The 27,820-nt window shown below is 37.5% G+C and overlaps 1 protein-coding gene across 1 annotated transcript; it reads right to left on the bottom strand.

Annotated features, from left to right (window-relative positions):
- Nucleotides 1-93: 93 nt before the first annotated feature.
- On the bottom strand, nucleotides 94-27,530 carry CD86 (CD86 molecule). Its single transcript, XM_056826086.1, has 5 exons — nucleotides 27,425-27,530; nucleotides 21,055-21,396; nucleotides 19,268-19,576; nucleotides 15,453-15,584; nucleotides 94-298 (listed from the first exon to the last, which is right to left on the bottom strand). Exons 1-5 carry the CDS (start codon nucleotides 27,528-27,530, stop codon nucleotides 207-209), a joined length of 981 nt encoding a protein of 326 aa, XP_056682064.1. The 3' UTR covers nucleotides 94-206.
- Between the last annotated feature and the right edge of the window lie 290 nt (nucleotides 27,531-27,820).

The following is a 27,820-nucleotide window of genomic DNA, read 5'->3' as shown; positions in this document are numbered from 1 at the left end:
TTAAAAATTGAGAATTCCTTCTCCAACTAGTAATTGTCATCATTGTAAAAATTAAAATAAATGTACAATAACACAAATATTATATTTTAGGATATTTATTATCATTAGAAATGAAGGAATGAAAAGGTAACAAAAAAAACCACATGTTTATGACTAATCAACCTTTTTAAAAAAAATCAGCATAGATCCATCTATCCTCTAAGCTCCTATTTCTCTTCCTGTTCTGTGTGTCCTGTGGTTGGAAGTGCTTGCTTTTCTTCCAAATGTCCAGGATCTTCTCCCTTCTCCTTAGTAGTTCCTGGAATAAGATACAAATCAATGCTTTAGAATAGAGAATGGTTATTGGAAATTTAAAAAAGGATATTATAGCTTCCAACACTTGTAGAAGCAGCAAGGTGTCAAGAATATAGGAACAGTCATGGCATAGGCATGATTTATAAGGATAAATAAGAGTGCTGGTCTTAGTTTGTAAGACTTGAGAAGAGTGATTTTTCTGAGTCAACATAGCTTCATTAAGATGATCATGTCAAACTCATCTAAATTTCTTTAGTTATTAGTATTTTTTTCTTTCGAAGCCAGGCTTCATTAAAGTTTCTCAAGATCATGATGAATTATCTTATTAATAACTTAATAAGATAATAAAATATGTGATATGTTTCCCAAACTGCTATTAAACAATGTGTACCCTTTGATCCAGTAATACCGTTACTAGGTCTATATCCCAAAGAGATTTTCAAAAAGAGGAAAGGACCTACTTGTACAAAAAATATTTATAGCTGCTCTTTTTGTGGTGGCAAAGAATTGGAAATAGAAGGAATATCCATCAATGGAGGAACAACTGAACAAACTGTGGTATATGATGGTGATGGAATACTACTGTGCTATAAGAAATGATGAACAGGATGATTTCAAAAAGGCCTACATGAACTGATGCAGAGTGAAATAAGCAGAATTGGAACACCCTGAGCACAGTAGCAATATTGTGGAATGATTAGCTATGTTAGACTTAGCTATTTTCATCAATATAATGATCTAGGATGATTCTGAGAATACTATCCACCTCCAGAGAAAGAACCTTTAGAGTCAGAATGCAGATCAAAGAATGGAATTTTTCACCTGCTTATTTGGGTTTTTTTATTTGGGGCCTGGGTTTTATATGGTTATTCTCTTACAAAAATGAACAATATGGAAGTATGTTTTGCACGATAATACATGTATAACCCAGATCAAATTTCTTACCAGTTCTGGGAGGGGAAAGGGAAGGGAAGGAGAAAGACAATTTGGGTCATATAACTTCAGAAAGCTTATGTGGAAATTTGTTAGTAATGTAATTGGCAAAATAAAAATATGTTATAATAATAATAAGAAAAAGAAGAAATATCTTCTATATTTATATAGAGATGAGTTTGCCAAAAGCTTCACAAATTTATTCTCAAAGTGTTCATTAGGAAGAGGGTGAAGCCAAAATGACAGCATAGCATCAGGAGCCTTCTGAATCTCCTTCCAACCAATCATTAAAAAGCATCTCAAAATGATAGAAATCAAATCCAGATAATAAAAGGAGTTCTCCCACTGTCCACAGTATGAAATATAGGAAGTGAGTGGTGATTCCTACACTATAAGGGGGCAAAACTGCAATAATCAAAGTGCAAGCTAATCACCCCTCCCCCACATCACCTACCATGCCAGTTAGTGTAGATATCATATTACAAGAAATTATCAAAGAAAACTGCCCTGATATTCTTGAATAACAGTGTAGAATAGAAATTGAAAGAATTCACAGATCACCTCCTGTAATGAATTTCCAAATGAAAACTCCTAGGAATGTTATAGCCAAATTAAAAAATTCCCAGGCAATGGAGAAAATACTATAAGCAGCCAGAAAGAAACAATTCAGATATCGAGGAGCCCAAGTCAAGATTATACAGGATCTAGCAGGTTCCACACTAAAGGACCACAAGACTTAGAATATGATATTCAGGAAGGCAAGACAACTGGGTCTACAACCAAGAATCACCTACCCATCAAAACTGACTATATGCTTTCCGAGGAAAATATGGACATTTAATAAAAACAGAAGATTTCCATGCATTCCTAAAGAAAAGATCAGAACTAAACAGAAAATTTGATGTCCAAAAACAAAATTCAAGAAAATCATAAAAAAGTAAACAAGAAAGGGGGTGGGGGTGGGGAATTTAAAGATATCAATGACATCAAATTGATTATATTCCTATATGGAAAAATGATATCTGTAACTCTTAAATTCTTAAAAATTGCCTTCATTATGATGGTGGATAAAGAAATATTCATAGGCAGAGGTTGTAGTATTAAACTGTTTAAGATTATATGTTAAAAAAAATTGGGGGGGGGGACAAAAAAGAGTATAGTACTATGAGAAACTCAAAGGAAGAGGTAAAACAGGATAAATTATACCACCTAAAGAGGTTCATGGGAGGGAGGGAAAGGAATAGTATTATAAGAAGGGGAGGAATAGAGTAGTGATAGGTAATACTTAAACCTTACTCTCAGTGGAATCAGTTCTGAGAGGGAAAACAAGCCAGATCTATTGGAGTATAGAATTCTATCTTACCAAATAGAGAAGTTGAAAAGAAATAAGGAAAAGGGTGGGGTAGGGAGTATTCAAAGGAAGGGAAAGGTGGGGGGGGGTGATAATTAATAGACCTCAAAGATAAATACAAGGTGAATAAGAAGGGAGGAGGTGGGAAGGAAAGTAAAATAAGGGTGAGGGGAAATGGGGTTGATTAAAAGCAAAACACTGGTGTGGAAGGAAGTAGTGAAAGAAGAAAGTATAGGATTAAAAGAGGAAATCAAAATGATGAGGAATACACAGGTGGTAATGATAACTCTGAATGTAAATGGGGTGAACTCACCCATCAAATGGAAGTAGATAGCAGAGTGGAATAAAAACCAAACTCCTACCATATGTTGTCTAAAAGAAACATGTTTTTTAGATTACATATTGATCTAATCTAATATATTCTGTTACACTATGTCACTTTAAGTTACTGTGTTTTGGCTATTAGCTATATGTTCTGTTATACTGTTTTTATTTGTACCATCCTATTATCTTTATTTCTACTCTCCTATACCTAGACTGGAGATAAGACCATTGTAAAAGCCCATTGTCTAGTTGGGCAAACCCTTTCCATGGCATAGCCATAAGCCCTTATGGATACTAGGTTTGTCGCCAGTTCCATCAAGGTCACATATTGACTTTACAGGCTTTTGTGCCTTTTTGCCTTTGTTAATTGTCACATAGATGATGATGAATGTACTCCATCAAACTGGTAACAACCTTCATTAGTATTTTCTGAACTCTGATGGTTTGGGGGTTTGGGGGATTTGGGTACTTCTTAGAGTGTACATTAGCTGTTGTACTATTGTTTTGTTGTTGTTTTTGTTCTTTAAAAGCTGTTACCTGGTAAATAACTATGTACACTCATACTGTTGATCATAGCCAAGTTAAAAGGGAAAAGATCTCATTTTTGAGTGAGAAACCTTTGTGTTGTGCCTCTGCTTGGCTAACACTTTGTCATATGGAATGTGAACTATGGATTTTTTAAAATTTTATTATTATTTTTCCTTTTATGTGCAATAGGATATTTGAATTTTCTTTCCTCTCATTTTTTTGTACTTGTACACGCAACCAGTATTAATTTTTTTTAATTTTGCACTAAAATAAGTTTATAATATCCATTAGCCCTAATGTCAATGTCTACCCAAAAGCTTTAGACTGTAGAAACCTGCCAGTGATTGTCAAATATTATGGGACTAATAATTGTGTCTGATTTCAGAAAAAGGGATGGCAAAAGAGCCATTGTACAGTGTCAAGAACTTCATATTACTGCAATGGTCCCACAGGCTTATGAGATATAAATCACTTTATTGGGTCCTGCTTCTAGAATCTGTTGTGTGCTTATTCTTGCTTACTCTGAATTTTTATATACAATTTGATTTTTGTTTTTTTCTTTTCTTCTATTTTTTTAATGTTTTTGGCTTTCTTTTGACAATTGACTCATATCCCTCATAACTCAGCCATGTATGCCAGGATGATCTAGGTGTTAGTCAACATCCCTCTGGGGGAAGGGGGGATTGTATTATTATCCTATGATTTAATGTTTAAAAGCTTTTAGAGAAATTTCAGGAAAAGAAACCTGCTAACTCCCTGAATCAAGAAAGTGAACTGTTTGGAAAAGGTGTCATGAAGATGCCTGCAGAAACCACACACTGCATCAAAAGATTCAGAATGAACTTTGGGATGTAGTGAATTGAACTGTGGGGTGGGGTGGGGGGTAAGGGAGGGGTTGAATACACTTACTCTGAATGTAAACTTTTATGCAAAAGGGGATTGCTCCCTAATTTGTATTTTTGTTAATGAACCCACCTAACATTGGTTTTGCTCTCTTTCTCTTTTATTTACCTCTCATCCCCAAATAATTGTTATTTCCCCTTAGAACGTGGAATATTGAATACACCTTTAGTAAAAGATCTTTATAGATATAAGCTGGATATGTGTAATGATTCATTGAGGAGACTAGGCATATAAATCTGGGAGATTCCAACATGCTCACTTCCCAATGGAATCACAGGGGAGATTGTATGGATATAATTTGCTCCCCAGGACTCTTACCCAGCATCCCATTTGCATGCTCACACTGAGTGTGTACACAGCATGTGTACGTACATAGGATTAAGTTTTATTGTGACCCCGCCTCTCTCTCTCCAGGATCACAGCTCCAGAAGCTGGCTTTGAGCCAGGCAGGAGAACTTACTCACATGGTCTTACTTTTGTTAGATAATTAGGTTTTATACTTCCATTTTTTTTTAATTTCTTGTACCTGGGAACAAGGTTATGCTCTTGCTGCCCTATCACCTTTCATATGGCCTTTGAATGTATGTGAATCTCTTGGGGCTCTTCTTCTCCTTTGGCTGCATATGAGAAATGATTTGGGGAAGGAGAGGGCTCAAATGAACAAGACCTACAGTGAAGGCCTATTTCTGGAGAACTCAGAGGGTGTAAGTTATGGTTGGCAGGGTAATGGATGAATGGATGGGATGGGAGAAGAGTAACTAAGCTAAATGTACTTTTGTATTTCCTATAACATTTTGCTGATAGAGTAGACAACTCCAGTAATAGTAACAATAATTGCCATATAGTGCTTTAAGATTTGCAAGCACTTTACATCAATATATGAATGAAGCATTGTAAACCTCCAAGTTATTCTCCAAGACAAGTGACTCATTAATGAATAAAGATATCTCTTTCTTATTGAATTTCACCACCCCAAACCTTTTTTTGTAAAAACAAGGACTAAGACCCCTTTCTGGGGTGGGGTCCCTATCAGAGAGGAAGTGTGGCTGGCTGGCTTCCCCCAAAATATATTTCCCTTATCATTCAGCTCTAGGGATCCCCCCTTCTCTACCCCACCCATCTCCTGCAATGAGCTCCCCATCATCTCCCCTTAGGTTTTCTTTCTTTGTCTTTTTCTGCAGGTATAGTTAGAGGAAACTGGAAGGGGAAAGGAAACTGTACCACCGAGGAAACAGAAAGGATGTTCCTCCAGCATCCAATGTTCCTGCATCCTGTATTCCACAAATACAAATTCACATGTTCACATTGCCCATGTGACTGGGACACCTTATTAGATCTCCAAACCAAAGTTCATATATCTCATATCTTTAAATCTAGAAACAACCATTTCCCTCACTGGGGACAGAGGTGCTCACTGAGTTGTATTATCCATTCTCTGAAGACCTGGGGTGGGGGAGAAAACAGATAAGAGTGTAAATTAGGGGATTGGTAGAGGAATGGGTAGGAGCAGTGGTTCAGACTTAAGCCCTAGACAATGTCCCTAGTATACGAAAAGTATACTGACACCATCCGTACCAGTCTGTTGAATCACAGGACTAACTCAAGCTAGTCTACAGATTGGAGCAAAATGAGATATTTGTAGAGCATCTTAAGATATATATATTTTTTTACTTAACAATGACCTAGAAAGAATATTTATGAAGAATACAGCAAAGTTCAGTTAAGTGCAGAAACCTCTGTGTCCAAATTTGCTATAGTAGAGAACCTATTAGAAGTGTAAATGTTTTGCAATTGGGTGACCAGCATACTATGTCAGTAGCTTAATGAAACCTTGGTCTCTTGGATCAGTTAAGTCTTGAAGGAAGTTTTATTACTTTTAAAAATTATTTTTCTTTTGTTTTTGCACTACCTACTTATAGTGCTACATCCCTTCCCAAAATGCTTCCCAGAATGATCAGCTGTGATAGACTTAGCTATTAGCAATACAGTAATCCAGGACAATTGTGGAGGATTTCTGACAAAGAATATATCCATCTCTGGAGAAAGAACTGTTAGAGTCAGAATGCAGATGAAAGCATATGATTTTTCAATTGTTTGTTTTGATTTATGTCTTTTGTTTTGATTTTATAAGATTACTCACTTACAAAAATTAACAATATGGAGATATGCTTTGCATTGTAATACATGTATAATCCAGATCAAATCACCTGCCAGCACCAGGATGGGAATTGAAGGGAGAGAATGAGATAAGTCTAATCATATAACTTAGGAAAACTTGTGTGGAAATTTGTTATTACATGTAATTGGTTAAAAAAAGTCAAATGATGGAATACTATTGTACTCAAAGGATTGATGAACTGGAGGAATTCTATGGGAACTGTAGAGACCTCCAGAAATTGATGTAGAGCGAAAGGAACAGAACCAGAGACTGAAAAATTGTAGCTTGATCAAATGTAACTGACTTTGTTACTAGCAGCAATGCAATGACCCAGGACAATCCCAAGGGACTTAGGAGAAATAACTGTGGGAGCAGAAACATAGAAGAAAAACATTTCCTTGATCACATGGTTCTATGGGGACATGATTGGGGATGTAGACTCTAAATGATCACCTTAGTGAAAATATCAATAATATGGAAATAGGTCTTGATCAATGACACATGTAAAACCCAGTGGAACTGCTCGTTAGTTATGGGAGGGGGGGGAGAGAGGAGGGGAAGGAAAGAATATGAATCTTGTAACCATGGAAAAATATTATAATTTAATTAATTAAATAAAATGTTTCAAAAGTAAAACAAAAAAAGAATGAGGAAGGAAAAAAAAACCATAGCTCAACAAATATATATACACATATAATTCTATGTTATAATAAAGAATTATAATATAATGTGCATTATAACTAATATATGTACATAATTTTATTTTTTTCCTATTACATGTAAAAACTTTGTAAGCATTCATTTAAAATTTTTTTGAGTTCCAAATTCTCTTTTTCCTTCCCTCTCCTCCTCCTTCATTGAGAAGGCAAGTAGGGGGCAACTGTATGGCTCAATGGATGGCGAACCAGTCCTAGAGATGGGAGGTCCTAGGTTCAAATCTGACGTCAGACACTTCCTAGCTGTGTGACCCTGGGCAAGTCACTTGACCCCCATTGCCTAATGTGAAGACTGGATTTGGCTCTCCCCTGATTGTAACAATGAAGGCACTTAGCTCTTCCTTTATTGTGAAGATTGAATTGTAATCCCATGTCTATTTTTAGATTTTAATCCCCAAAGTGTTAACTCAGTATTTAAAGTAGATCTACCCATTTTAACTACAAAAAGGTGTTAACTAACCAAAAAATATGTTAACTAAGTACAAAAGGGTGTTGACTAACCAAAATAGGTGTTAACTAACCAAAAAAGGTGTTAACTAACTACAAAAATCAGGGGGAACACCCATTTCATACATTGAATGGGCAGTCCTGGAAAGGAGCATCTGCTGTGATTCATAGACGTAAAATTTAGGGGAGGTGACATAAAAGAAAAAGGTCTTTAAATAGAGGAAACAGAGGCACACAAGGAGGTTCAGTCACTCTGAGTTGGACTGGAAGAGATCAGTCACTCAGACTTGGAGTGAAGAAGAGTCACTTGGAGGAGAGACTAGAAGAGTCTTTAGGAGCTGGAGTGAGGAGAGACACTTGAGAAGAGACTAGAATACAGGCATTCAGATTTGGAAGACAGACACTTGAGGAGAGACTGGAAGACAGACACTCAGACTTGAAGTGAAGACACTTGGCTGTGGAACTGAACCCCTGGAGGAGCTCAGACTGCTTTCCTTTTAGATGGTCACTGTGGTGAGTTTAAAGTCTGACTTAGTTCTTTGCCCTTTCTGGAGGTGTGAACCTCCAAGAAAGACCCATCATCTTGAGACTCCTTTCCCTTGACTGGTGCCTTAAAATTTCTACCTGGCTCAGAGGAAGACAGAGCTTTCTCTCTCTCTCTCTCTCTCTCTCTCCCCTTTTCTCTCTTTCTCAATATCTTCCCTCTATTTGTAAATAAACTATCATAAATTCCTTTCTACTTTACTAATTCATTTGGGATTTAGAAATTAAATCCCTGGCGACCACCAATTAATTTATTCAATCCAACCACAATTAAATTTAACACTAGCCCTTACCACTCTTCTGCCTTGGAATCAATACACAGTATTGATTCCAAGATGGAAGGTAAGGGTTTAAAAAAAAAGGCAAGCAATTTAATCTAGGTTATACAAGTGTAGTCATGCAAAACATATTTCTATAGTAGTCATGTTATTGAAGAAAATACATGTAAAAATCAAGAAAAATTTAAAAATTTTAAATGCTTCAATCTACCTTCAGATTCCATAAGTTCTTTCTCTGGATTACCTTAGGTCATTCAGAATTGTCTTTGATCATTGTATAGCTGAGAATAGCTATCATTCACAGTTGATCATCATATAGTATTGCTGTTATTGTTTACACTGTTCTTCTTCACTTCACTTTGCATCAGTTCATGTAAGTTTTTCCAGGTTTTTCTGAAAGCATCCTACTCATCATTTTCTTTTTTTTTAATTTGGAAATTTTTATTTAATTAATTAATTTAGAATATTTTTCCATGGTTACAAGATTCATATTCTTTCCTTACCCTGCCTCCACCCCCCTCCCGTAGCTGACGTGCAATTCCACTGGGTTTTACATGTGTCCTTGATCAAGACCTATTTCCAAATTATTTATATTTGCACTAAGGTGATCATTTAGAGTCTACATCCCCAGTCATATCCCCATCAACCCATGTGATCAAGCAGCTGTTTTTCTTCTATATTTCTACTCCTACAGTTCTTCCTCTGAATGTGAATTGTTGCTCATCATTTTCTAAAGCACAATAGTGTTCTATCATAATCATATGGCATAGTTTGTTTAGTCATTCCTCAACTCATGGGCACACCCTTAATTTCTAATTTTTTGCCACCCCAAAAAGAGCTGCTAGAAATTTTTTTTTGTACGTATAGATCCTTTTCCTTTTTAAAAAGTCTTTTCAGGATACAGATCTAGATAGTTCCAGCTTGCTTGCCAGAATGGTTGAATCCATTCACAACTCCACTAAGAGTGCAGTAGTGTTCCATATCCCCTCTAACATTTATCACTTTTTTTCTGTCATATTAGACAATCTGATAGCTGTGCGGTGATATCTCAGAATTGTTTTAATTTGCATTTCTCTACTCAATTAAGGGCATTTTTTCATGCGACTATAGATAGCTTAGATTTTTTTTGTCTGAAAACTGCTTGTTCATATCTTTTGATTTTCAATTGGAGAATGACTTGTATTTTTATACATATGACTCAGTTTTCTATACATTTTAGAAATAAGGCCTTTATCAGAGAAATGTATAAACTTTTTTTCATATTTGTGATCACTGTGTATTTCCCTTTATCTTGTTTCCCCTATCTATCTCCTTCTCTCACACCTTTCACCCTGTCCCTCCTCAACTTCACCCTGACCACTGTCTCCTTCAATCTATTCTCCTTTCTATCAGCTCCCACTCTTTCTCTTATACCTTTTCTCTCCAACTTGCCTATAGGCTAAGATAGATTGCTATATTCAACTGATATATATGTAATTCTCTCTTTGAGCCAATTCTGATGTGTAAGGTTCAGGTGTTGTTCACCCCTCCTGCCATTCCCACCTCAATTGTAAGAGCTCCTTTGTGCCTCTTTTATATGAGAATGTATACCATTCTACTTCTCTCTTCTCCCTTTTTCTAGTGCATTCCTCTTTTTCAACTCTTAATTTAATTTAATTTTTTTAGATACTACACTATCATAGTTAACTCACAGCCATTCCCTCTGCTTAGGTGTATTCCTTCTAACTTCATCTTCCCATGTAGGAATATGAACAATTTAACCTTATTGAATCCCTTGTGATTTTTCAGTCCTCATTTACCTTTTTATGTTTGTTTTTAAAAGTCAAATTTTTCTTTTCAATTCTGTTCTTTTTCATCAGGAATGCTTGAAAGTCTTTTTTTTTTCTAATAGAATATCCATTTCCTCCCTCTCTTAAAGGTTTATACACAATTTTGCTGGGTAGGTAATTCTTCATTGCATTACTAGTTCCTTTGCTCTCTGGAATATCATATTTCAAGGCCTCCAATCCTTCAGTGTAGATATTGCTAAATCCTTTATTGTCCTGATACAATATTTGAATTGTTTCTTTATGGTTCCTTGGCCTAGGGGTTCTGGAATTTTGTTATGTATTCCTGGGAGTTTTCATTTTGGGTTGTCTTTTAGGAGATAATTAGTGGATTATTTCAATTTTTCTTTTATCCTTTTATATATATCCTTTATATATATCCTTTTATCCTTATTATACTCTGATATCAAGGATATCAGAGTAGTTTTCCTTTATAATTTCTTGAAAGATAATGTCTGGGCTCTTTTTTTGATTATGGCTTTCAGATAATCCAATAATTCTTAAATTATCTCTTCTTGATATAGTTTCTGGGTCAATTGTTTTTCCAATGATTAGCTTCACATTTTCTTCTATTTTTCATTGTTTTCCTTTTTAAAAATTAAAACTTTTCCCTTCTGTCTTAGAATCCATATCAAGTATTCATTCCAAGGCAAAAGAGTGGTAAGGGCTAGGCAACTGGGGTTAAGTGATTTGCCTAGTGTCACACAGCTAGAACGTGTCTGAGGTCACATTTGAACTCAGGACCTCCTGTCATCTACAATGCCACCTAGCTGCCTCTGATTTTTTTGGTTCTTGATGTCTTGTGGAGTCATTATCATCCACTTGCTCAATTCTAATTTTTAGGAAATTATTTTCTTTAGTAAACTTTTGTACCTCTTTTTCATTTGGCTAATTTTGTTTTTTAAAGTTCTCTTCAGTGGAATTTTGTGCCTTGTTTGCCATTTAGCCTATTCTGTTTTCAAAGGTATTATTTTCTTCGTATTTTTTGTGCCACCTTTGCCATGATTTTTAGTATTACCATGGTAATTTGGTATTACCATTACCAGGCCACATTCATGATTTCTTGTATGACACATTTCTTTTCCCATTTTTTCCTCTACCTCTCCTATTTGATTTTTAAAATCCATTTTTTGAGCTGATTGTGTGAAGGAAATTTACCTAGTATCAGCCTGAATATAACATCAGCCTAAATGTGAATGTGAATGCTGGTATGGGAAGGCAAGAAGCCAAGAGGATATATGAAGGGGTTAAGGAAGAAGTCTCACTCTCTGAACTAACTTGTATGCTCGGGTACTGCCAGGAGTGGACTGGCTGCAGAATGAGAAGTGACATGGGAAAATTAGATTAGAGTACTTCTCTTTCTCTTCTTCCCTCCTTTATCCTATCTATCCATAACTCATAATAAATTCATTAATCCCTATGGCCAGATTCACATTTTAATGTAACATCATCCAGAAATTCTTTTTGGTCTTGAGACAAATTCACATTTTGATTTGTGACTTTGGAGATAACTATTTTGACTTTGTGGTCTTCTTAGTTTGTGTTTTGATCTTCCCTATCACAACAAAAACTTTCTATAGTCAAGTTCTATTTTTGTTTTTTCATTTCTTACAGTTTATTTCTAGACTTTTAAGTTCATGTTAAAATTGGGATTTGCTCTGGGGGCAGTAGGGATACCATTCCAAGCTTTGGGGTTTTTTTGTTACTGTTTTCAGAGCTAGTTCTGAGGGTATATAAGCTTTCAGTTCTTCCAAGGTGGTATGATCTAAGGAATGTGAATTTTAGTTTTACTCCACCCTCCTTAGTCTTTAGAAATTCTAGCAACCAGGAATGTATACACCCCTACTTAAGGATTAAGTGTTGAGGAGGATGGCCTTTGACTGAAATGTGCTAGCAAGTGACAAATCAGAAACAACTGACAGACCCCCTGGGCTGTCCTAATTCGAACTTAAGCTACCATTGCTACATATGAGATGCAGAAAGTGATGTAAAGAATAGTCTATATATTTTGCATGACTTCCTCTCTCCAATCTCTCTCACTCTCACTCACTTCTCTTGGAGACGCTGGGCTCTTTCAGAGTTGGGAGCTCATGGAAACATTCTTAGAATAAAACAGTAATATAGTATATAATGCACATTCAAAGAAGTACCTAAGTTCCCAAAATTTACAATAGCTCAGTTAATTACAATAGCAAACAAACCATATTTTGTATAAGTTGCTGTATAACAACAACAAAAAACAAACCTATGAACTGATAGATATTTGTCACAATTTTTACAGATGTAGCTAACCTTTCAACCTTGGCAAAAAGATTTTTAAACAAAGTAAAACTTATTTGGGTCTAGAACATCACCAAGAAATCTAGATTGTTCTGGTGGAAGTAATTTAAACTGAAGAATTTTTTCAGGAGCTCTTTTTTTTGGCTTCTTGATTCATAGAAACACCTTGGTAGGAACATTTCTTTGTTTGTCTATCCTTTATACAGCATTCTTTAAAATATAAATATAAAAAAAACTCATTCATTCAGAAACCACTAGTTAAAATTATTTCTGAAGACCCCTTAGAATCACCATTAAATCCTTAACTTATTAAATTCTCTAAAGGTTGTTAGCCAGGTTGAGTCCATCCATCATCTATGTAACAATTAACAAATACAAAAAAAAAATGCTTATGGGCTTTTACAATATTTTACAATATTTTGTTCAATAGCCATAGGGAAAAGATAACAGGATATATCTAATAGTTAAAACACAGTAGATTAAAATGATTCAGTGCAACAGAACAGTATCGAATACATTAACATATGAACTTAAAACGACAAAATTAAATCTTAAAACAACCAGCAAAATACAGAAGGTTTTATAAAAACATTGGAGTCTGAAAAGGCTCAAAAATTTCACCTCCAGTCTCTTTAAAATTCCTTTTTTTTTAAATCTGTTGAGATTCCTTTTGTCAGTACTGTGGGATATCCCATAGCGAGGGTTTTAGGAATCTCAAACTGAGCAGGTCCAAATGGCAAAGAGTTGAAAGGAGATGAATTTCTCCCCTGAATCTCAGGTAAGATAAGTAAAAGGATCAGTGCACTCATTAATGGTAGAAGCTGTTTGAAAAAAAGGTAATGCACTGCTCTTTCATAGAATACGTCATGCTTGTAATCAACTTCCTGTTTGGAAAGAAAATCTTTGAACCACAAGATTGTAGTCCGGACCTAGAAGGGATCTTGGTGGCCATCCAATCCAACTCAATCATTTTATAGATGAGAAAACTGAGGCTCAGGAAGGCTCAGTGATTTGTCCAGGTATAAAATGTCAAAGATGAGCAGCAAGATAATAGAATTTCCAGCAGATTCAGATGTTAATTTCAATTGATTAGATGAAACATTTTACATAGAGAAATTCCCTTTAGAAAGGAAGCTGAATTGCACAGGATCTAGAGTCTGGAGGTCTTTGTTTCACATCTGGCCTCAGATACTTCCTAATTCAGGAACTGTGGGCAAGTCACCTAGTGCCTAGCCCTTGCCACCTTTCCTGTCTTAGAACTGATGTTAAGACAGAAGGCAAAGTTTTTAAAAAATAACTAAAGAAAGAAATTCCCTTCACTGAACAGAAACATCTTTACCTTTTACCATTAGTGGTCTAGGCAAGTGTTTGAAAGTTAAAGGTAGCTCTCTAAATATAAATTTCTTAACTAAGTTGAATCACTAACTAATGCTAACCATGGCAATAACTAAGCTGAGGAATCTGGCACTTGTCCCCAGACCACAGAAAGAACTGGAGTTCTTTCCAGTTCCAGAAAGAATCTCCCTACTACTGATGAGCAAGAAGCAGGGAGGGGGCTGGAACAGATTTTCTATGTGTCCCATAATTTCATTAAAATCCCACTAGTGAAAAATTCCTTCAAAGGGCCATGACCATAGATAACCTAAAAGCCTTTCTAGCTCTACATTCCTATGTAATTGGGCCTTCACAATCATTTGGTTAGATCAGAGGCCTCTTCTAAAGATAATGCTCTATCTGCATTTTAACTTATTAATTATTTAGTTAAGGTTTTTGGTTCTGGAGCAGTGGTTCCCCAGTTTTTCAGTAAAACATTTTATTGGTGTATCTCCTAAATGTTGTAAGAATTACATATAATTATACAATGTCCCTATTTATTTATTCATAAATTCAATTTGAGGAACTATGTTTCAGTATGGATAATGATAAACTATATAGGCCTTGAGGAGAGAAGTAAAGTAGTGAAGGATTTGGGAATTTTGCCTTATGAAGAGTGGATGTTGGGACTGGATGAATTTAGTTTAGAGATGAGAAGACTAAGGAAAAACATAACAGTTATGTCCACTTATTTGATGTACTGTAGTGCATTTCCTCATCTATAAGATATAAGATTTGGACAAGATGGTCCAAGGTTCCATCCAACTCCAGATCTCTGACCCTATGATTTTCTCTGTTGTTCCAGAAGATAAAACTAAAATCAACAGGTGAAAGTTTGGAATGGGACATAGGGTCTTGGAGGCCAATTTCAATTCAACATAAAAAGATCCTTTTAACAATTAAAAAAAAAAGTCTGGCCTTGGGAAGGTACCTCAAGAGGTAGTCAGGAATGTGAGGAATCCAGCAATGACTGAATAACCATCTGTCAGGAATAGCATAAAAGGAATTACTGCAATGAATGAGAAATTGGATAGGATGACCTTTAAGATACCTTCCTATTGAAACACAACCTGCATAGGAGTATATGGTCATAGAACACAGGATCATAGATTTACTGCTGGAAGGAAGATCAAAGGATTACACAGCTAGTAAGTGTCTGAGGTCAGATTTGAACTCCCAAAGATAAGTTTTTCTGACTCAAGGTCCAGCACTCTATCCACTGTGTTACCTAGCTTCCCTGGAGTCAAGAAGACCTGAATTCAAATCCAGCTTTAGACACTTACTAACTATATAATCCTTGGCAAGCCACTTAATCCTATGTGCCTCAGTTTCCTCAATTATAAAATTAGCTGAAGAAGGGAATGGCAAACTACTCCATTGTCTGCCATGAAAACCCCCAATGGAGACCAAACAACATATATGCATGAACTGTACAACATTCCAAGAGAAAAGAGGAAAATAAGCAAGTTGTGAGGTGAATAAGTCTAACTCACTTACCTCTTTGACAACAGAGATAGCGGCGTTTTATCCAACAAAAGATGACTATGACAATAGGTACTGCTAAAACTGCTAAAACCCCAAGAATCACTTCGAGATGATTGTTTCCCAGGTCTTCATTGGACTGTATCTCTGTACAAAGGAATCATTACAGGAGTTATCAGTCAAATCATTTCTAAAACTTCTGTAGATTGCTGCTTTCTATATTCACTTGCCCAGCAGCTGCCTACAGGCTTACAGGCCATAAATAATGAAAACCAAAATGTAGTCACAAGGGCCAAAGTCAAATGGTCCCAGAAGGAGCAGCCAACAGTGCGGCCAGGGCAAGACTTGCCTCACTTTCTTAGAGATTTGATCATTTTTTAGACATATGTGAAAGGGCAGACAAGGGCAAACTCCTAAGATTTGGAGAGATGATAATGGTATCTATTCTAAGGGTAAATGTGCCACTAGAGTGCAAAAACCTCAATTTGGGTTGAATTTCTTTTTATCCCTCCCCTACATTTTTCTATACCCATATTCAGTCACTAAGTTCTAAAGACTCCCCAAATTCATCCCCCATTTTTCATTCCCTCCCCTTGTCCATGCCCTTATAACCACAGATCTTGTCTGTTGTAATAGTCTTCTTTCTGTTCTCCCAGGCTCTGAATATCACTGCACTCTATATGCTACCAAATGAATAATCTTCTTCAAATACTTTTAGAAAGTCACATCTGTGCCTCCAAAACTTTAATGGCTCCCTGTAATCTTCAAGTTAAATTTTAAACTCCTTGCTCTGGCATGTAAGGTCACCACAGTCTGACCCCTAGATCATCTTCTATTTCTCATTGGCATGAACCTTCACTTCCAACCAGATTCGTGTATTTACTGTCTCCCAAATAGAAATAGTCTCACCTTGAATTTTTTCTACATCATTCTATTCACCTGAAATGTCTCCCCTCAACCCCATTTATACACTCTCCAAACATCTTGTAATCTTCTAGAATCGGATTCAAGTCTATCTCTTCCATGAGGTCTTTCCTGACCACTCCAAGATACAGTTCCTGTAATACCTATGAATTCTTTGAAGCATTCATTTAACAATCATCAAGATATCTCTTATAGCACTATTTAAGAATAGTCCTTATCAACAAAGGAAATGAAGAGAAGTGCAGTCTGTCCAAGCTGGAAGCAGGAAGGAAGGATGATGGGATGGGGAGGTGGAAGTTGGAGAGAAGAATATTGGGGTTGAGGAAGAAAACCTGGGAATTTTGGTACCCTGAGAAGGGAAGAGGGGTCTGGGTAGTTTGCCAGTGCCAATGGCCAGCCAATTACAAGTGCAGAGTCCTGCTACCCTGAGTTGAATATAATCATAGGCAATTGAAGCCTCATCTGGCTTGCTGACCTATTTAAAGAGAGATCTTCCTGAGCAGAATTTTGCTTTTTTGCCTAATTATCATTGAGACTGGGACCTGATGACTTTAACTCTTCTCCCCTCATGCCCCCTTCTCTATCTCATCATTGCCTAATTTTTCTTAACCTTGGGAGTTCCTTGTCCTCATTATAGCTTATTTAATTACTGTCTAGATATTTAAAATTGGCTTTGTCTCCAAATGAATATAAACTGATTTTCATCACATTATGAGCCAGTGTTTTCTGTAAAGGAGTGAATCATACAATGGGAGAGAGAGACAAAAGGAAATCTATGGATCAACAGTTCTACTCACCCCTACTTTCTCTCTCTTCTTCAGGGAATCCCAAAGTTCCTAAGTCCTGGTTTTACATAGTTTCTACTTCCTATCATACATTAGTTTCTCCTTCCTGCTGGTAAAATTACACTTTCCATCAAACCCCTTTTATTTTTTTTAAACCCTTACCCTCCATCTTAGAATCAATACTGTGTTTTGGTTCCAAGGCCGAAGAGTGGTAAGGGCAAGGCAATGGGGGTCCAGTGACTTGCACTCATACAGCTAAGAAGTGTATGAGACCAGATTTGAACCCAAGACCTCCCATCTCTAGACCTGGCTCTCTATCCACTGAGCCACCAAGCTGCCTTCTTCCCCTACTTCCCATTTTGTATTATTGTGTTTAGGGAGAGTAGTAGAGTGGTGAGAAACAGACAGACAGAGTTCGGGAAAACCTAGATTCCATTCCCATGTCTGAAGAATATTGCCTGTGTAGTCCCAAGCAGTTCTCTAAGACTAAAACGCATTACAGGTATTGTACTTCTTTGGTAATTTCCTCACTGGCAACTCCCTATACCAAATAAAAAGTCTGGTCTCTGCCCCAACCCTCCAAAAAAGGATTATTGTGTAGCAATGTGGACAAGCATGTTTCAGAAGTAGTTGGGTTAGCCTCTTGGTCTTCATAACATTTCCTGACAATGTGTGAATTTCCTAGACAAAATACAAATTCCTCTTGTTCTGAGTTTTTATCATCCCACTGATGAGATCTTTGTTCTGGGGTTGACTCAAGCTCTTGACTACTTCACATTCTTGAGCTATACACTTAGACTTGGTCTTTAAAAAAAGAGTTGGACTCAGATCATGGGTGTAGAGAAGAAATACTGAGAAGTTACACACAGAAATACATGAATAAATGAGCAAATGAATGAATAAGCATTTGTTTGTTTGGAAGACAGACATTAGCTTCCACATGGTCCTTCCAAGAGATCAAGAGCTAGGTAGAGATAGACAGAGACAGAGAGAGAGAGAGAGAGAGAGAGAGAGAGAGAGAGAGAGAGAGAGAGAGAGAGAGTAAAAGTCATGGAAAGAGAGAAGAAATTACTGCCAGATCAAAACTCCAAAGAGAGAAAGTATTGATATTAGATGAAGACATAATGGTCCAAGAGGGAGCAAGGAGAAACAATCTGGACGTACTCCTTTACTGGCATTGTGAGCTCTGTGGAATGTCGAGGTACCAAGTAAAGATGGGACCTACCAGAAGCAAGGATTCTTGATTCCTAAGTTCTTTCTCTGAATGGGGGTCGGTAGAAAAGGAAGAGTTAAGCCCAAAGTGGCATTATAAATCAGAATAGCAATATAAAACCTTGAGAAAGTTGGGGTCAGAGTTTTGTTTTGACTATTTTTGACTCAGGTGCATATTCTTTGTGTTTTCTGTCAGATTAAATAAATCCATCCTATATTAGCTATTTTGTTAGCCTACTAGTTAGCTATCTTTGTACCTTCCTTGGACCTGAGGGACCCTTTAAGGAATGACATGCACCACATTCTGATGTCACCAGAAAAAACACTGGGTAAAGGAAAAAGCCAAAGAAATTGAACAGAGATCTAAAGATAAATCTAGTCTACATGATATCAGAGCTATTGTCATGAGTCCTGGTGTTGCTTATCTTTTCATTTGTGGATGGAATGTTTTCCCCATGTCTTAGAAAAAGATCGTAAGGTCTTTGATGGTAAGGACCATTATTTCAGAGGCTAGCACGGCATCTTATATATCATAACACACTTCGTATTTATTTAATGGATAAACATAAGAACAAATGAAGATCAGTTGGGATCCTTCCCAACCTGTCATCTCTACTACATATAGCAGAACCCCCAAAAAACAGATCAGGGACAACCCTGGAGTTAACTTTTCCTTAAAAGTGGAGCACATTAGGGGACAGCTGGGTAGCTCAGTGGATTGAGAGTCAGACCTAGAGATGGGAGGTCCTGGGTTCAAATCTGCTCGCAGACACTTCCCAACTGGGTGACCCTGGGCAAGTCACTTAACCCCCATTGCCTAGCCCTTACCACTCTTCTGCCTTGGAACCCAAGACAGAAAGTAAGTGTTAAAAAAAAAAAACGAATATGAGCTATAAAAGAAACTTTTACCTATAGTCAGAATCTTGGAAATAAGGGGTTCCTTTTGTCTCACAGTCTGTAGGTAACAGCTGATGTTAGTCCTGGTAGTTTCATTAAAGGTCAGAGTCAAGGTACTTCTAACATTGTAGAGTTGAGTGGTTTTATCTTGGGATAAATCCATGATGCCAGGAATCTTGGTAGAGTTTTCAGTTGTTATCATCCAGTACATCTCCTCAGGTTCTGGATATCCTTGTTCAGAAGAGCAGGAAAAATTCAACACGTCCCCAATTTTTACTGTCATGTTATCAAGTCGTGTTATTTCAGGTTGACTGAAAGGAGCTAAAAAAAGATTTGAGACATTAATGTTTTTTTCCTTCATTTCAAATCTTGATGATATTGGGGGAAAGTAGTCCCTGATCAGAGAGAAGAGAGGCTAGGGATTCTTAGGATAACTCGAGGTATATAACTGATGATGTCATAACAACAGTGGTGGTGTGGGAGTCATAGAACATGGGTTCAAATCCTAATTCTGTTACTACCTCTGTGACCTGGGCCTTGATTATGTCATTTGTAAAATGATCTCTTAAGATCCCTTCTAGCTCAAAAACTATGTTCATTGGATTCCAATAACTCCTCTTTGCTCAGTCTCATTATCCTTTTTAGGAATGGAGATATACAAAACATTTTTCAGTGGATGAGAGGTCTGGATGTGTGATTTTATCATCATTGAAAATCCCATTTAAAAAACTCCTTCTCTGAATGCAAATCAGCAATTATCATGCAACTTATAGTCTTATAGAATTGTGGGAAAGTGGTGGGGGAAGAGGAAGAGAGAAATAATTTGAACCCAAATCTTTTTCATTCTAAGGTTGGCTTTCTGTCCATTATATTATATTGCCCCTCATATATAGTAGAAGGCTAGATAATAAGATAAAGGACAGATATAGGGGATATTTTTGTGGGGAAATGAATAGACTTTATGGTGTGATAAATATAGTACTACTCTGGGAGTCTTATTCTCTACTCTGCAAAAAAACTATTTGTCTATGATCCTAGAGGCTTTATTTCCCTGATCTCATAACTTTCTCACTACCTATCTTCATTAAGTTCACTTTTTTCCTTTTCAAAGAAACTATTTCTTTTTTTTAGTAATTAACTTAACTTTAGTAATCTATCTTAGAATTGATACTAAGTGTCAGTTCTAAGGCAGAAAAGCAAAGGGCTAAACAATTAGAGTTAAATAACTTGCCAGAATTACACAGCTAGATAGTGTTTGATGTCAAATTTGAACTCAGATCCTCCCAACTCCAGGCCTGATACTCTGTCCAATGAGTCACCTAGATTCCCTTCTAAGAAAAGATTTCTATTGCTATAATCATTAGCTATTTTGCAGGAATTCTTTAATTTAGAATATAGAACTTGGAGAAATCACACCAAAGACCTAGATACACACGTGTACACCCTTGTTCCTCTTATCTCTGGAAGGGTGAAAAGACTGAAAATATTGGTCTTGAAGGGGGCAAGAGACTATAAAACACCATGCCAAGATAAGTTAAGAATTATCATGTTGGCCAAAGTGGGGATTTGTCTAACTATCTTTGGGTCTCATTTAGCCACAATTCCTTTTGTTCATTTGATTGCTCATTTCCCAAAAGTTCATTCCCAGTGACTTTGCACAACAAACGGAAAAAACACTGTGGACTTTTGGTTTCACGGAATCTCTACATTCATCTACAGTGTACTTTGTAGAGATTTCTATTTTTTAACTCTATAAACCTTGCCAAGGAGCCCCCAAGAACCAATAAGTGATTACTTACCAAAGACAAACAGCTGAAAAGAAAACCGATGGACAAGAACTAAGCCTCTGGGGCTACGGTGTTGGACTAAACATTTATATTCCCTCTGATCCTCAATCTGGATATTCCGGAGTTGTAAAGTCCACGTGGTTTGGTTGTACTCGGTTCGGTTAAGGTACTTCTCATGGATGTGATCTTGCTTCTCTCTTCCTTGATATAGCTCATACAGAACAAGATCATTAGCATCTTGCCAAAATATCAGTAGTTCTTCCAGGCTGATTCCTTCAGGATTCTTAAAATTACAAGACAGGTCTACAGTCCCGTTGAACAATGCCTCAACCTTTGGCTTTGTGGCAGCGGCAACTTAATCGGGGGAGATATAGAGAGACAAAAAGGAAATGAGAAAACTTTCATTTATTCACATTAGATATATCATCGTTCCTTACTAGTGTCAGTATAAGTAAATAATACCTGTACACGAGAGTGTACTGAATGATGGCATAGGTAGGACTGTGTTGGGGAAAAAAAACATCCATATAGGGTCAGCATAGAGCCAAGGACAGGTGTGTGGCACTGTTTAATATAATCCTCAGCCCCACTGTCTTTGAAGAGGATGCCATTACCAAGAAAGACCAACCCTGAGCATAATTCTTGATAACAGAGACTTTAGGACCTAAGAAAGGGAGCATCAGAAGGAGCAGGAAGGGTTATGAATTGGGATCAAAAGTCCTTAATAGTAATTTGCTTTGTGTAGCCTCAGAGGTCTTGTTAAAGCAAAAAGCTTGCTTCAGGAATTTATAGGAAATTGATGCTCTAGGAAATGTTCCAAACCAGAATTTTCTTACTATGTTTCATAGCAAACAAGTCAGAAGAAGAAGAAGGAGGAGGAGGAGGATGAGGAGAAGGAGAAGGAGAAGGAGAAGGAGAAGGAGAAGGAGAAGAAGGAGGAGAAGGAGAAGGAGAAGGAGAAGGAGAAGGAGAAGGAGAAGGAGAAGGAGAAGGAGAAGGAGAAGGAGGAGGAGAAGGAGAAGGAGAAGGAGGAGAAGAAGAGCCTCTACATACAACATATGACAATATAAATAGACAGCTTCTTTCCCAGCGATGAAAGAAACACCCATCACGAGAGTAAGTGAATTGGACTGGGCAGGAAACATGCTTGAAGTTGACGTATCAAAATCATATACCCCAAAATTCATTCGGCTGAGAATAGGTCATCGATGCCCGATACTGGGAAGAAGGTAGCATGCTTAATCAGACCCAGATGTGGTAGAAAAGTTTTTTGAGTCTTCTATGACCACTGGCCTTGGTTTGGGCTTTATTTGTGACTTTGTGGCAATCAGAAACTGGGGGAGGGTCTTAGTTAAGAGTATGAGGCAGCATCAGGAGAATGACTTACAAATCTCACAGTTGTTGGTCAGGAAGTTTATCAAATCAGAAGCTTCGACCATTAACTGCTTGACTCAGAGTTAACAAAGATGAGAACTTTGGAAAAGTACAGCCTTGCCTGTCTTTGCCTGGATGCTTTATGGGCATGAGGACCACTTAGTCTAAATGACTTCCATATGTAGTCATCATCTTATAACTATAACATCAAACATTGCAAAATGCTTAATTATCACCTAATTGTTTTTTATTGTACTTTAAGAGGGAAGAATGAAAATTGGTGCAAGTCTGAGGTCATATACATAGCCTGCTCAAATGGGGAAGAAAAAGGCAGAGGGAAGAATGGGCAAAGATAGAATCCCCCAAAATCAGAACTGAGAGTATAGTCCCAAGTCAAAGGCTGAAGTGACACATGTGTCGAAATCCAGTCTCAAGGGTAGGGCAGGAAAGGGCTGCCAATGAATCAGAACTTCTATAGTGACAGTAAGTCTGTGAACAACTAAAGAATATATTCATAGGATGGAGAGTCACCAGATAAAAGTGGGGTTAGGGTGAGGTTACAGTGGGAGAATTCTCCAGTGGCAGCCCCATTTACTCAAGAGGGGAATGAGAGTCCTTGACTCTTAGAACCTACCTAAAACACATTTCTGCCCAGGAGAAATCTGCTTTTTTCCCAGCAGAATTGTGTGCCAGCTACAGGAAGGGGTAGGGAAAGGGGAAGGAGGAAAAGAATATGGTTCTTGTAACCAAGGAATAATGTTCTAAATTGACTAAATAAAATTATCTTTAAATGATAATTAACTAATTAATTTTAAAAAATCTATGCTTTTTTCATCAGCCCCACGGAGCATCACTGCAAAGCCAAGGTTTCTGAATGAACAATAAGAAACTCACATTCAGACCTTCTAATGATAAAAATTGACGACAGGGACATTGCACACCAAGTCATCATCCATATCTGAAAGATCCTCCCCACCTCACATTTCTTTTGTGGGATCCCTGGCTTCCTTCAAAGCACAGCTCAGTTTCCATGTTCTATGTGAGACTCTCCTAATCTCCTCTTCTGCTCGCCTCCCCCAATTATTAGCATTCTTTCTACACTAAATTATTTAAAATTTAACTTGATGTCCTAATTTGCATACATGTTGTATCTCCCAGTACAACATAAGCACTTTCAGCAAAGAAATGGTTGCCTTTTTGTCTGTAAATTCAATGCTCAGAACACCATGGGCACTTTATAAATTTCTTTTGGATTGAATCAGGAATTATGTTGAGAAATTTGTGAGTTCTTTTATTTGCCCTTTCTAAAAAAAAAATAGTGGGAAAAATAGCATTCATGTATACGATTAGTCTAGTTATATTGGATGCCCTGTAGTATTTTTCTTAGCTTTGCTGAGTGGGGGAATATTAGCCAGGAGAAGTAGAAGTCCCTCCAAAAAATCCCTAAACCTTTTGTTTCATGAAAGTCTTTGACCAAAAGGTTCCAATAAGCTGCTGAAACTAAGCTGTTCAATCTTGCCATAGCAGATGGAGCCTATTATTCTCTGTTTTGGAAACTACCAAGAATGCATAACATATTGAAGTGTTAGACTAGTGTTCTAATTCACTAGCACACTGTATGAGCCTGGGAAGGTTACTTCTCTCTGAGCCTCAATTTCCTCATCTGTAAAATGAGGGGGCGTTGCACACTAGATGATGAATGAAATCTGTGAGAGGGGAAAGACTTGTTTTCCCTGCTTGCCCTCATGGCTCCTAAGGTTTCTCTTGGCCTGGAGATGGGGTTTTTTGGTTGTTGTTGTTCTCTTTCATTTATCCTTCTCAGTTTCTGGTGCCTCCATCATCTTCACTGGACCTGGGAGTTCAAACCACTGTGCCTTGGGGGCCAAGACTGCAGAGGAGAGTGCAGCCAGCCCACCTAGCAGGGAAGTCCAAAGAACTTGACCTAGAGAGGTTCGGACTTGGGAGTGGAACTTTATTCTATAGGAACTTTGTTAAGCTATGAACTTAATCCCCTTCCCCTCCCCAGAAAGAGCTGGTTCATGTGAAAAGGAGATTTTTGCATCCTATATGTTGGGGAAGTATGTTTATTTGTGATTATACATTTTGAAGTAAAAAAAGATTCCTTTGTAAAATAATCTGTGGCTACATGAAACTGGAGTATAGAAAACCACCCCTATAACTGGAGGAACACTACTGGCAGAGGATAGAACCATTTGCAAAGAGCTTAGATAGATACAGCTAACCTCTGGGAGAGAAGTGAAATGTACTATACTGGAGTGGTTTGCCCCTTCCTTCTCCAGCTCATTTTACAGATAAGAAAACTAAGGCAAATAGGATTAAGTGACCTTCCCAGGGTCACACTGCTAGTAAGTGTCTGAAGTCAGATTTCCTGACCTCAAGCCTGGCACTCTACCCACTGTGTCACCTACCTGCTCCCCCATTCCTTTAAAAATTAGGTCTTTTTTGGCTAGATCTCTCTCTTTTTTTTTTTTTAAGGCAAGACATCTGGTTGAAAGAGGAGACTAAGATAAGTGTTTGGCATCTTATCAGCATCACTTAGTTGTCACTTTTAAAGTTTATCAGCCACATTCACCTATCTGCTGTTCTACTTTTGTCTATCCCCTGTACCTTACCCAGTGCCAGCACAGAGAAAAGGCAAATGTTGATAAATAAAGCCTTTGGTGAGTTCTTACCATGTGTAGGCACTGTACTCGGAACCCCAGAGATGCCAATATCAGCAAAATCATAATCATAATCATAATAACAGCCCCTATCCTCAAGGAACTTTATCCAAACTGGAAGAGGGAAAGAGAACATCTGAAGAGCTGAAGAGCTAGGGGAAAATAAAGTACTTGAACAAGGGGTAAGGATGACTGGAGAGGAGGTAATGAAGTTTAGAGAGTAAAGGTGAAGGGTTCCAGCTATGAACAAATCATGAAAGTATCAAAGATGTATTCAAAAGCTGACTCTAGTGAGCAAAGTGCTCATAGACCAGACTATGGCTATAGTTCTAATATTTCACATGATTGATTTCTGGATCTTTGAATTGAATTGGGGTCAAATTTTGTGGAACTCTGAGCCTCTCCCCATGTCTGCGGTCTGGAAGGCTGACATGAAATTTCTATAGCTGCTTTGTAATGGCAAAGGTACTCACTCAGCATTTGTATGAGATGGTGCCAGAGTTATGGAAGAAGTAGAACTTCCAATTGAGCTTCTAGTCTGGAAACTGGCAAGACCAGTATGGCGGGTTCCTTTCTTTTGTCTTGTTGCAGATTGCCAATATGATTCTAATGTTTCTATCACTCTACCTGTTTGATTGACAACCCCACATCCCCCATTCCTGGAAAACCTCAATAGAATGCAGTTTACCTGCAGGTCTCATGCTCTCTCACTATCAGAGGAAGACCCAACAGACTGGACGGGATGCTAAAGAATCCTGTGTCTCTGTGTCTCTTTTCTCTCTTTATGTCCTTCCTACCTTAGTCTTTAACCCTTCCACCCATATTCCCTCAGACCCCAGCTTCCCTTTCAGGCATTCAACCCACACAAGAATATCTTGTAGCTGCAGGATGGCTACAATAGGAATGACCCAGGAGTGAAGTGAGCATGACCTTGGCACTTCTAAAAATGGCAGTCAATGGACTTGCCAGTCAGGAGGGTGAGCCTCAGCAGGGAAGCATCTCTGAAGATAGGAGACTTCTGATGAAGAGATAGAGAAGTCCAGGGAGTGATTGACTAATTGATTCAGGATACTCTGAGCAGCTCATCAAGGGTAGAGAGAAGGGCAACAGGCCAATGACAGAAAAAGTCTCGCCTGAGATTCTGAGTCTCAGTTTCAGTGTCTATTTCTGTAAGTAGAAGTAGAAGAGTGTGGGGTAAAGAGGGTATTTCAGTTTTCCATTTCCAGATAGATTAATACCATTGCCGACTTCCTTCAAGGCAAAGAAACTGGACTTTCTAATGTGCTGAGATGAGTTGGGAGCCAGGATATGAATATAGCAAAAGCATAGAGGCTGAAAATGTGTACAGGCTGTCCTTGCTTTATTGCACTTTGCTTTATTGTGTTTTGAATATATTGTATTTTTTACAAATTGAAGGTTTGTAGCAATCCCAGATCAAACAAGTCTATCGGGGTGCCATTTTTCCAGTGGTATTTGCACACTTCCTGTCTCTATATCACAATTTGTAATTCTTACAATATTTCAAGCTTTCTCATTATTATATCTGTTGTGGTGATCTATAATCAGTGATCTTTGATGTTAACATGATTGTTTTAGAGTGTCTTGAGCCAAGCCAATATAAGACATCCAGTTTAATCTATAAATGTTGTATATGTTTTGACTACTCCATCAGCTGTCTCTCTCCCTCTCCTTGGGTCTTTTTAATTCCCCAACGCACAATATGATTGACATTAGATCAATTAATGATTGATTAGAGATTGATTAGACCTAAAATGATCTCCATGTCTTCAATTAAAAGGATGAGGCAAACATCACTGTCATCTTATTTTAAGAAATTGCCACAGCCACCCCAGCTTTCAGCAACAACCAACCTGATCAATGAGCAGCCATCAACATGGAGGCAAGACCCTCCATCAGCAAAAAGATTATAATTCACTGAAGGCTCTGATGGGGATTAGCATTTTTTTAGAAATAAGACTTTTTTTAATTAAGGTACATACATTTTAAACAATAGAATAGACTATGGCATAATGTATATATAACTTTTATAAGTACTGGGAAACAAAAAAAATCATGTATTTCTCTTTATTGAGCTGGTTTTTCATGCTTTATTGCAGTGGTTTGAAACTGAACCTCCAATATCTCTGAGGATACCTGTAATTAGGTAAATTACAACTTGGGAGAAACTGGGCACTTTTTTGTTTTACAGCTCAAAACTTCTTTATTAATCAATTTTTATTTAGGGAATCTTGAAAGGAATGGAAAAGAAGCTTGGTGTCCCCCTTTGGCCATTGGTGACTAGAGACAGTAAGGTTTTCAATGCTCACCTGCACACCATCTTCTGAGCCTTGAACTCCCTCTACCATCACCTGTATCTTCTATGATGCCCAAAGCTTCAGTTTCACCCAGCTCCCGTGGAAGATGAGCTTCCATGCCCCACACTGGACTAGAGTAGATGCCACTCAAATTGATTCTGAGAGTAGACATAGATACTAATGGTTCCCATGCCAGGCTGTAGGGGACTGTTTAGGGTTTATCAAGAACCCATCCTACTATCCATGAGAATGTTAATAATAGTCACTTCCTCTCTCTACCAAAGTCATCTACAGTCAGCAGAGTGGGAATGCTGAGAGAGTCAAACATCTCTGGGCAATGGGATTACTCAGAGGCTGACTTCCTTCAAAACTCAATTCAATACCACCTTCTAGAGGGGGCCTTCCCTA

Source organism: Monodelphis domestica, chromosome 4, assembly GCF_027887165.1.
Source record: "Monodelphis domestica isolate mMonDom1 chromosome 4, mMonDom1.pri, whole genome shotgun sequence".
NCBI classification, from domain to species: domain Eukaryota; kingdom Metazoa; phylum Chordata; class Mammalia; order Didelphimorphia; family Didelphidae; genus Monodelphis; species Monodelphis domestica.
The sequence above is the reverse complement of the archived record's forward strand: the minus strand, read 5'-3'. Positions and strand labels throughout refer to the sequence as shown.

What these genes read in the sequence shown, in the direction of transcription:
- CD86 (XM_056826086.1), bottom strand. Translation starts at nt 27,530, where the DNA reads ATGGAAGCTCATCTTCCACGGGAGCTGGGTGAAACTGAAGCTTTGGGC. An exon ending in GCTCAGAAGATGGTGTGCAG is followed by an intron (nt 21,397 to 27,424) that starts GTGAGCATTGAA and finishes CCCCCGATTAAG; the next exon opens with TTGCCGCTGCCACAAAGCCA. An exon ending in TTCCAAGATTCTGACTATAG is followed by an intron (nt 15,585 to 19,267) that starts GTAAAAGTTTCT and finishes TCCTTTGTACAG; the next exon opens with AGATACAGTCCAATGAAGAC.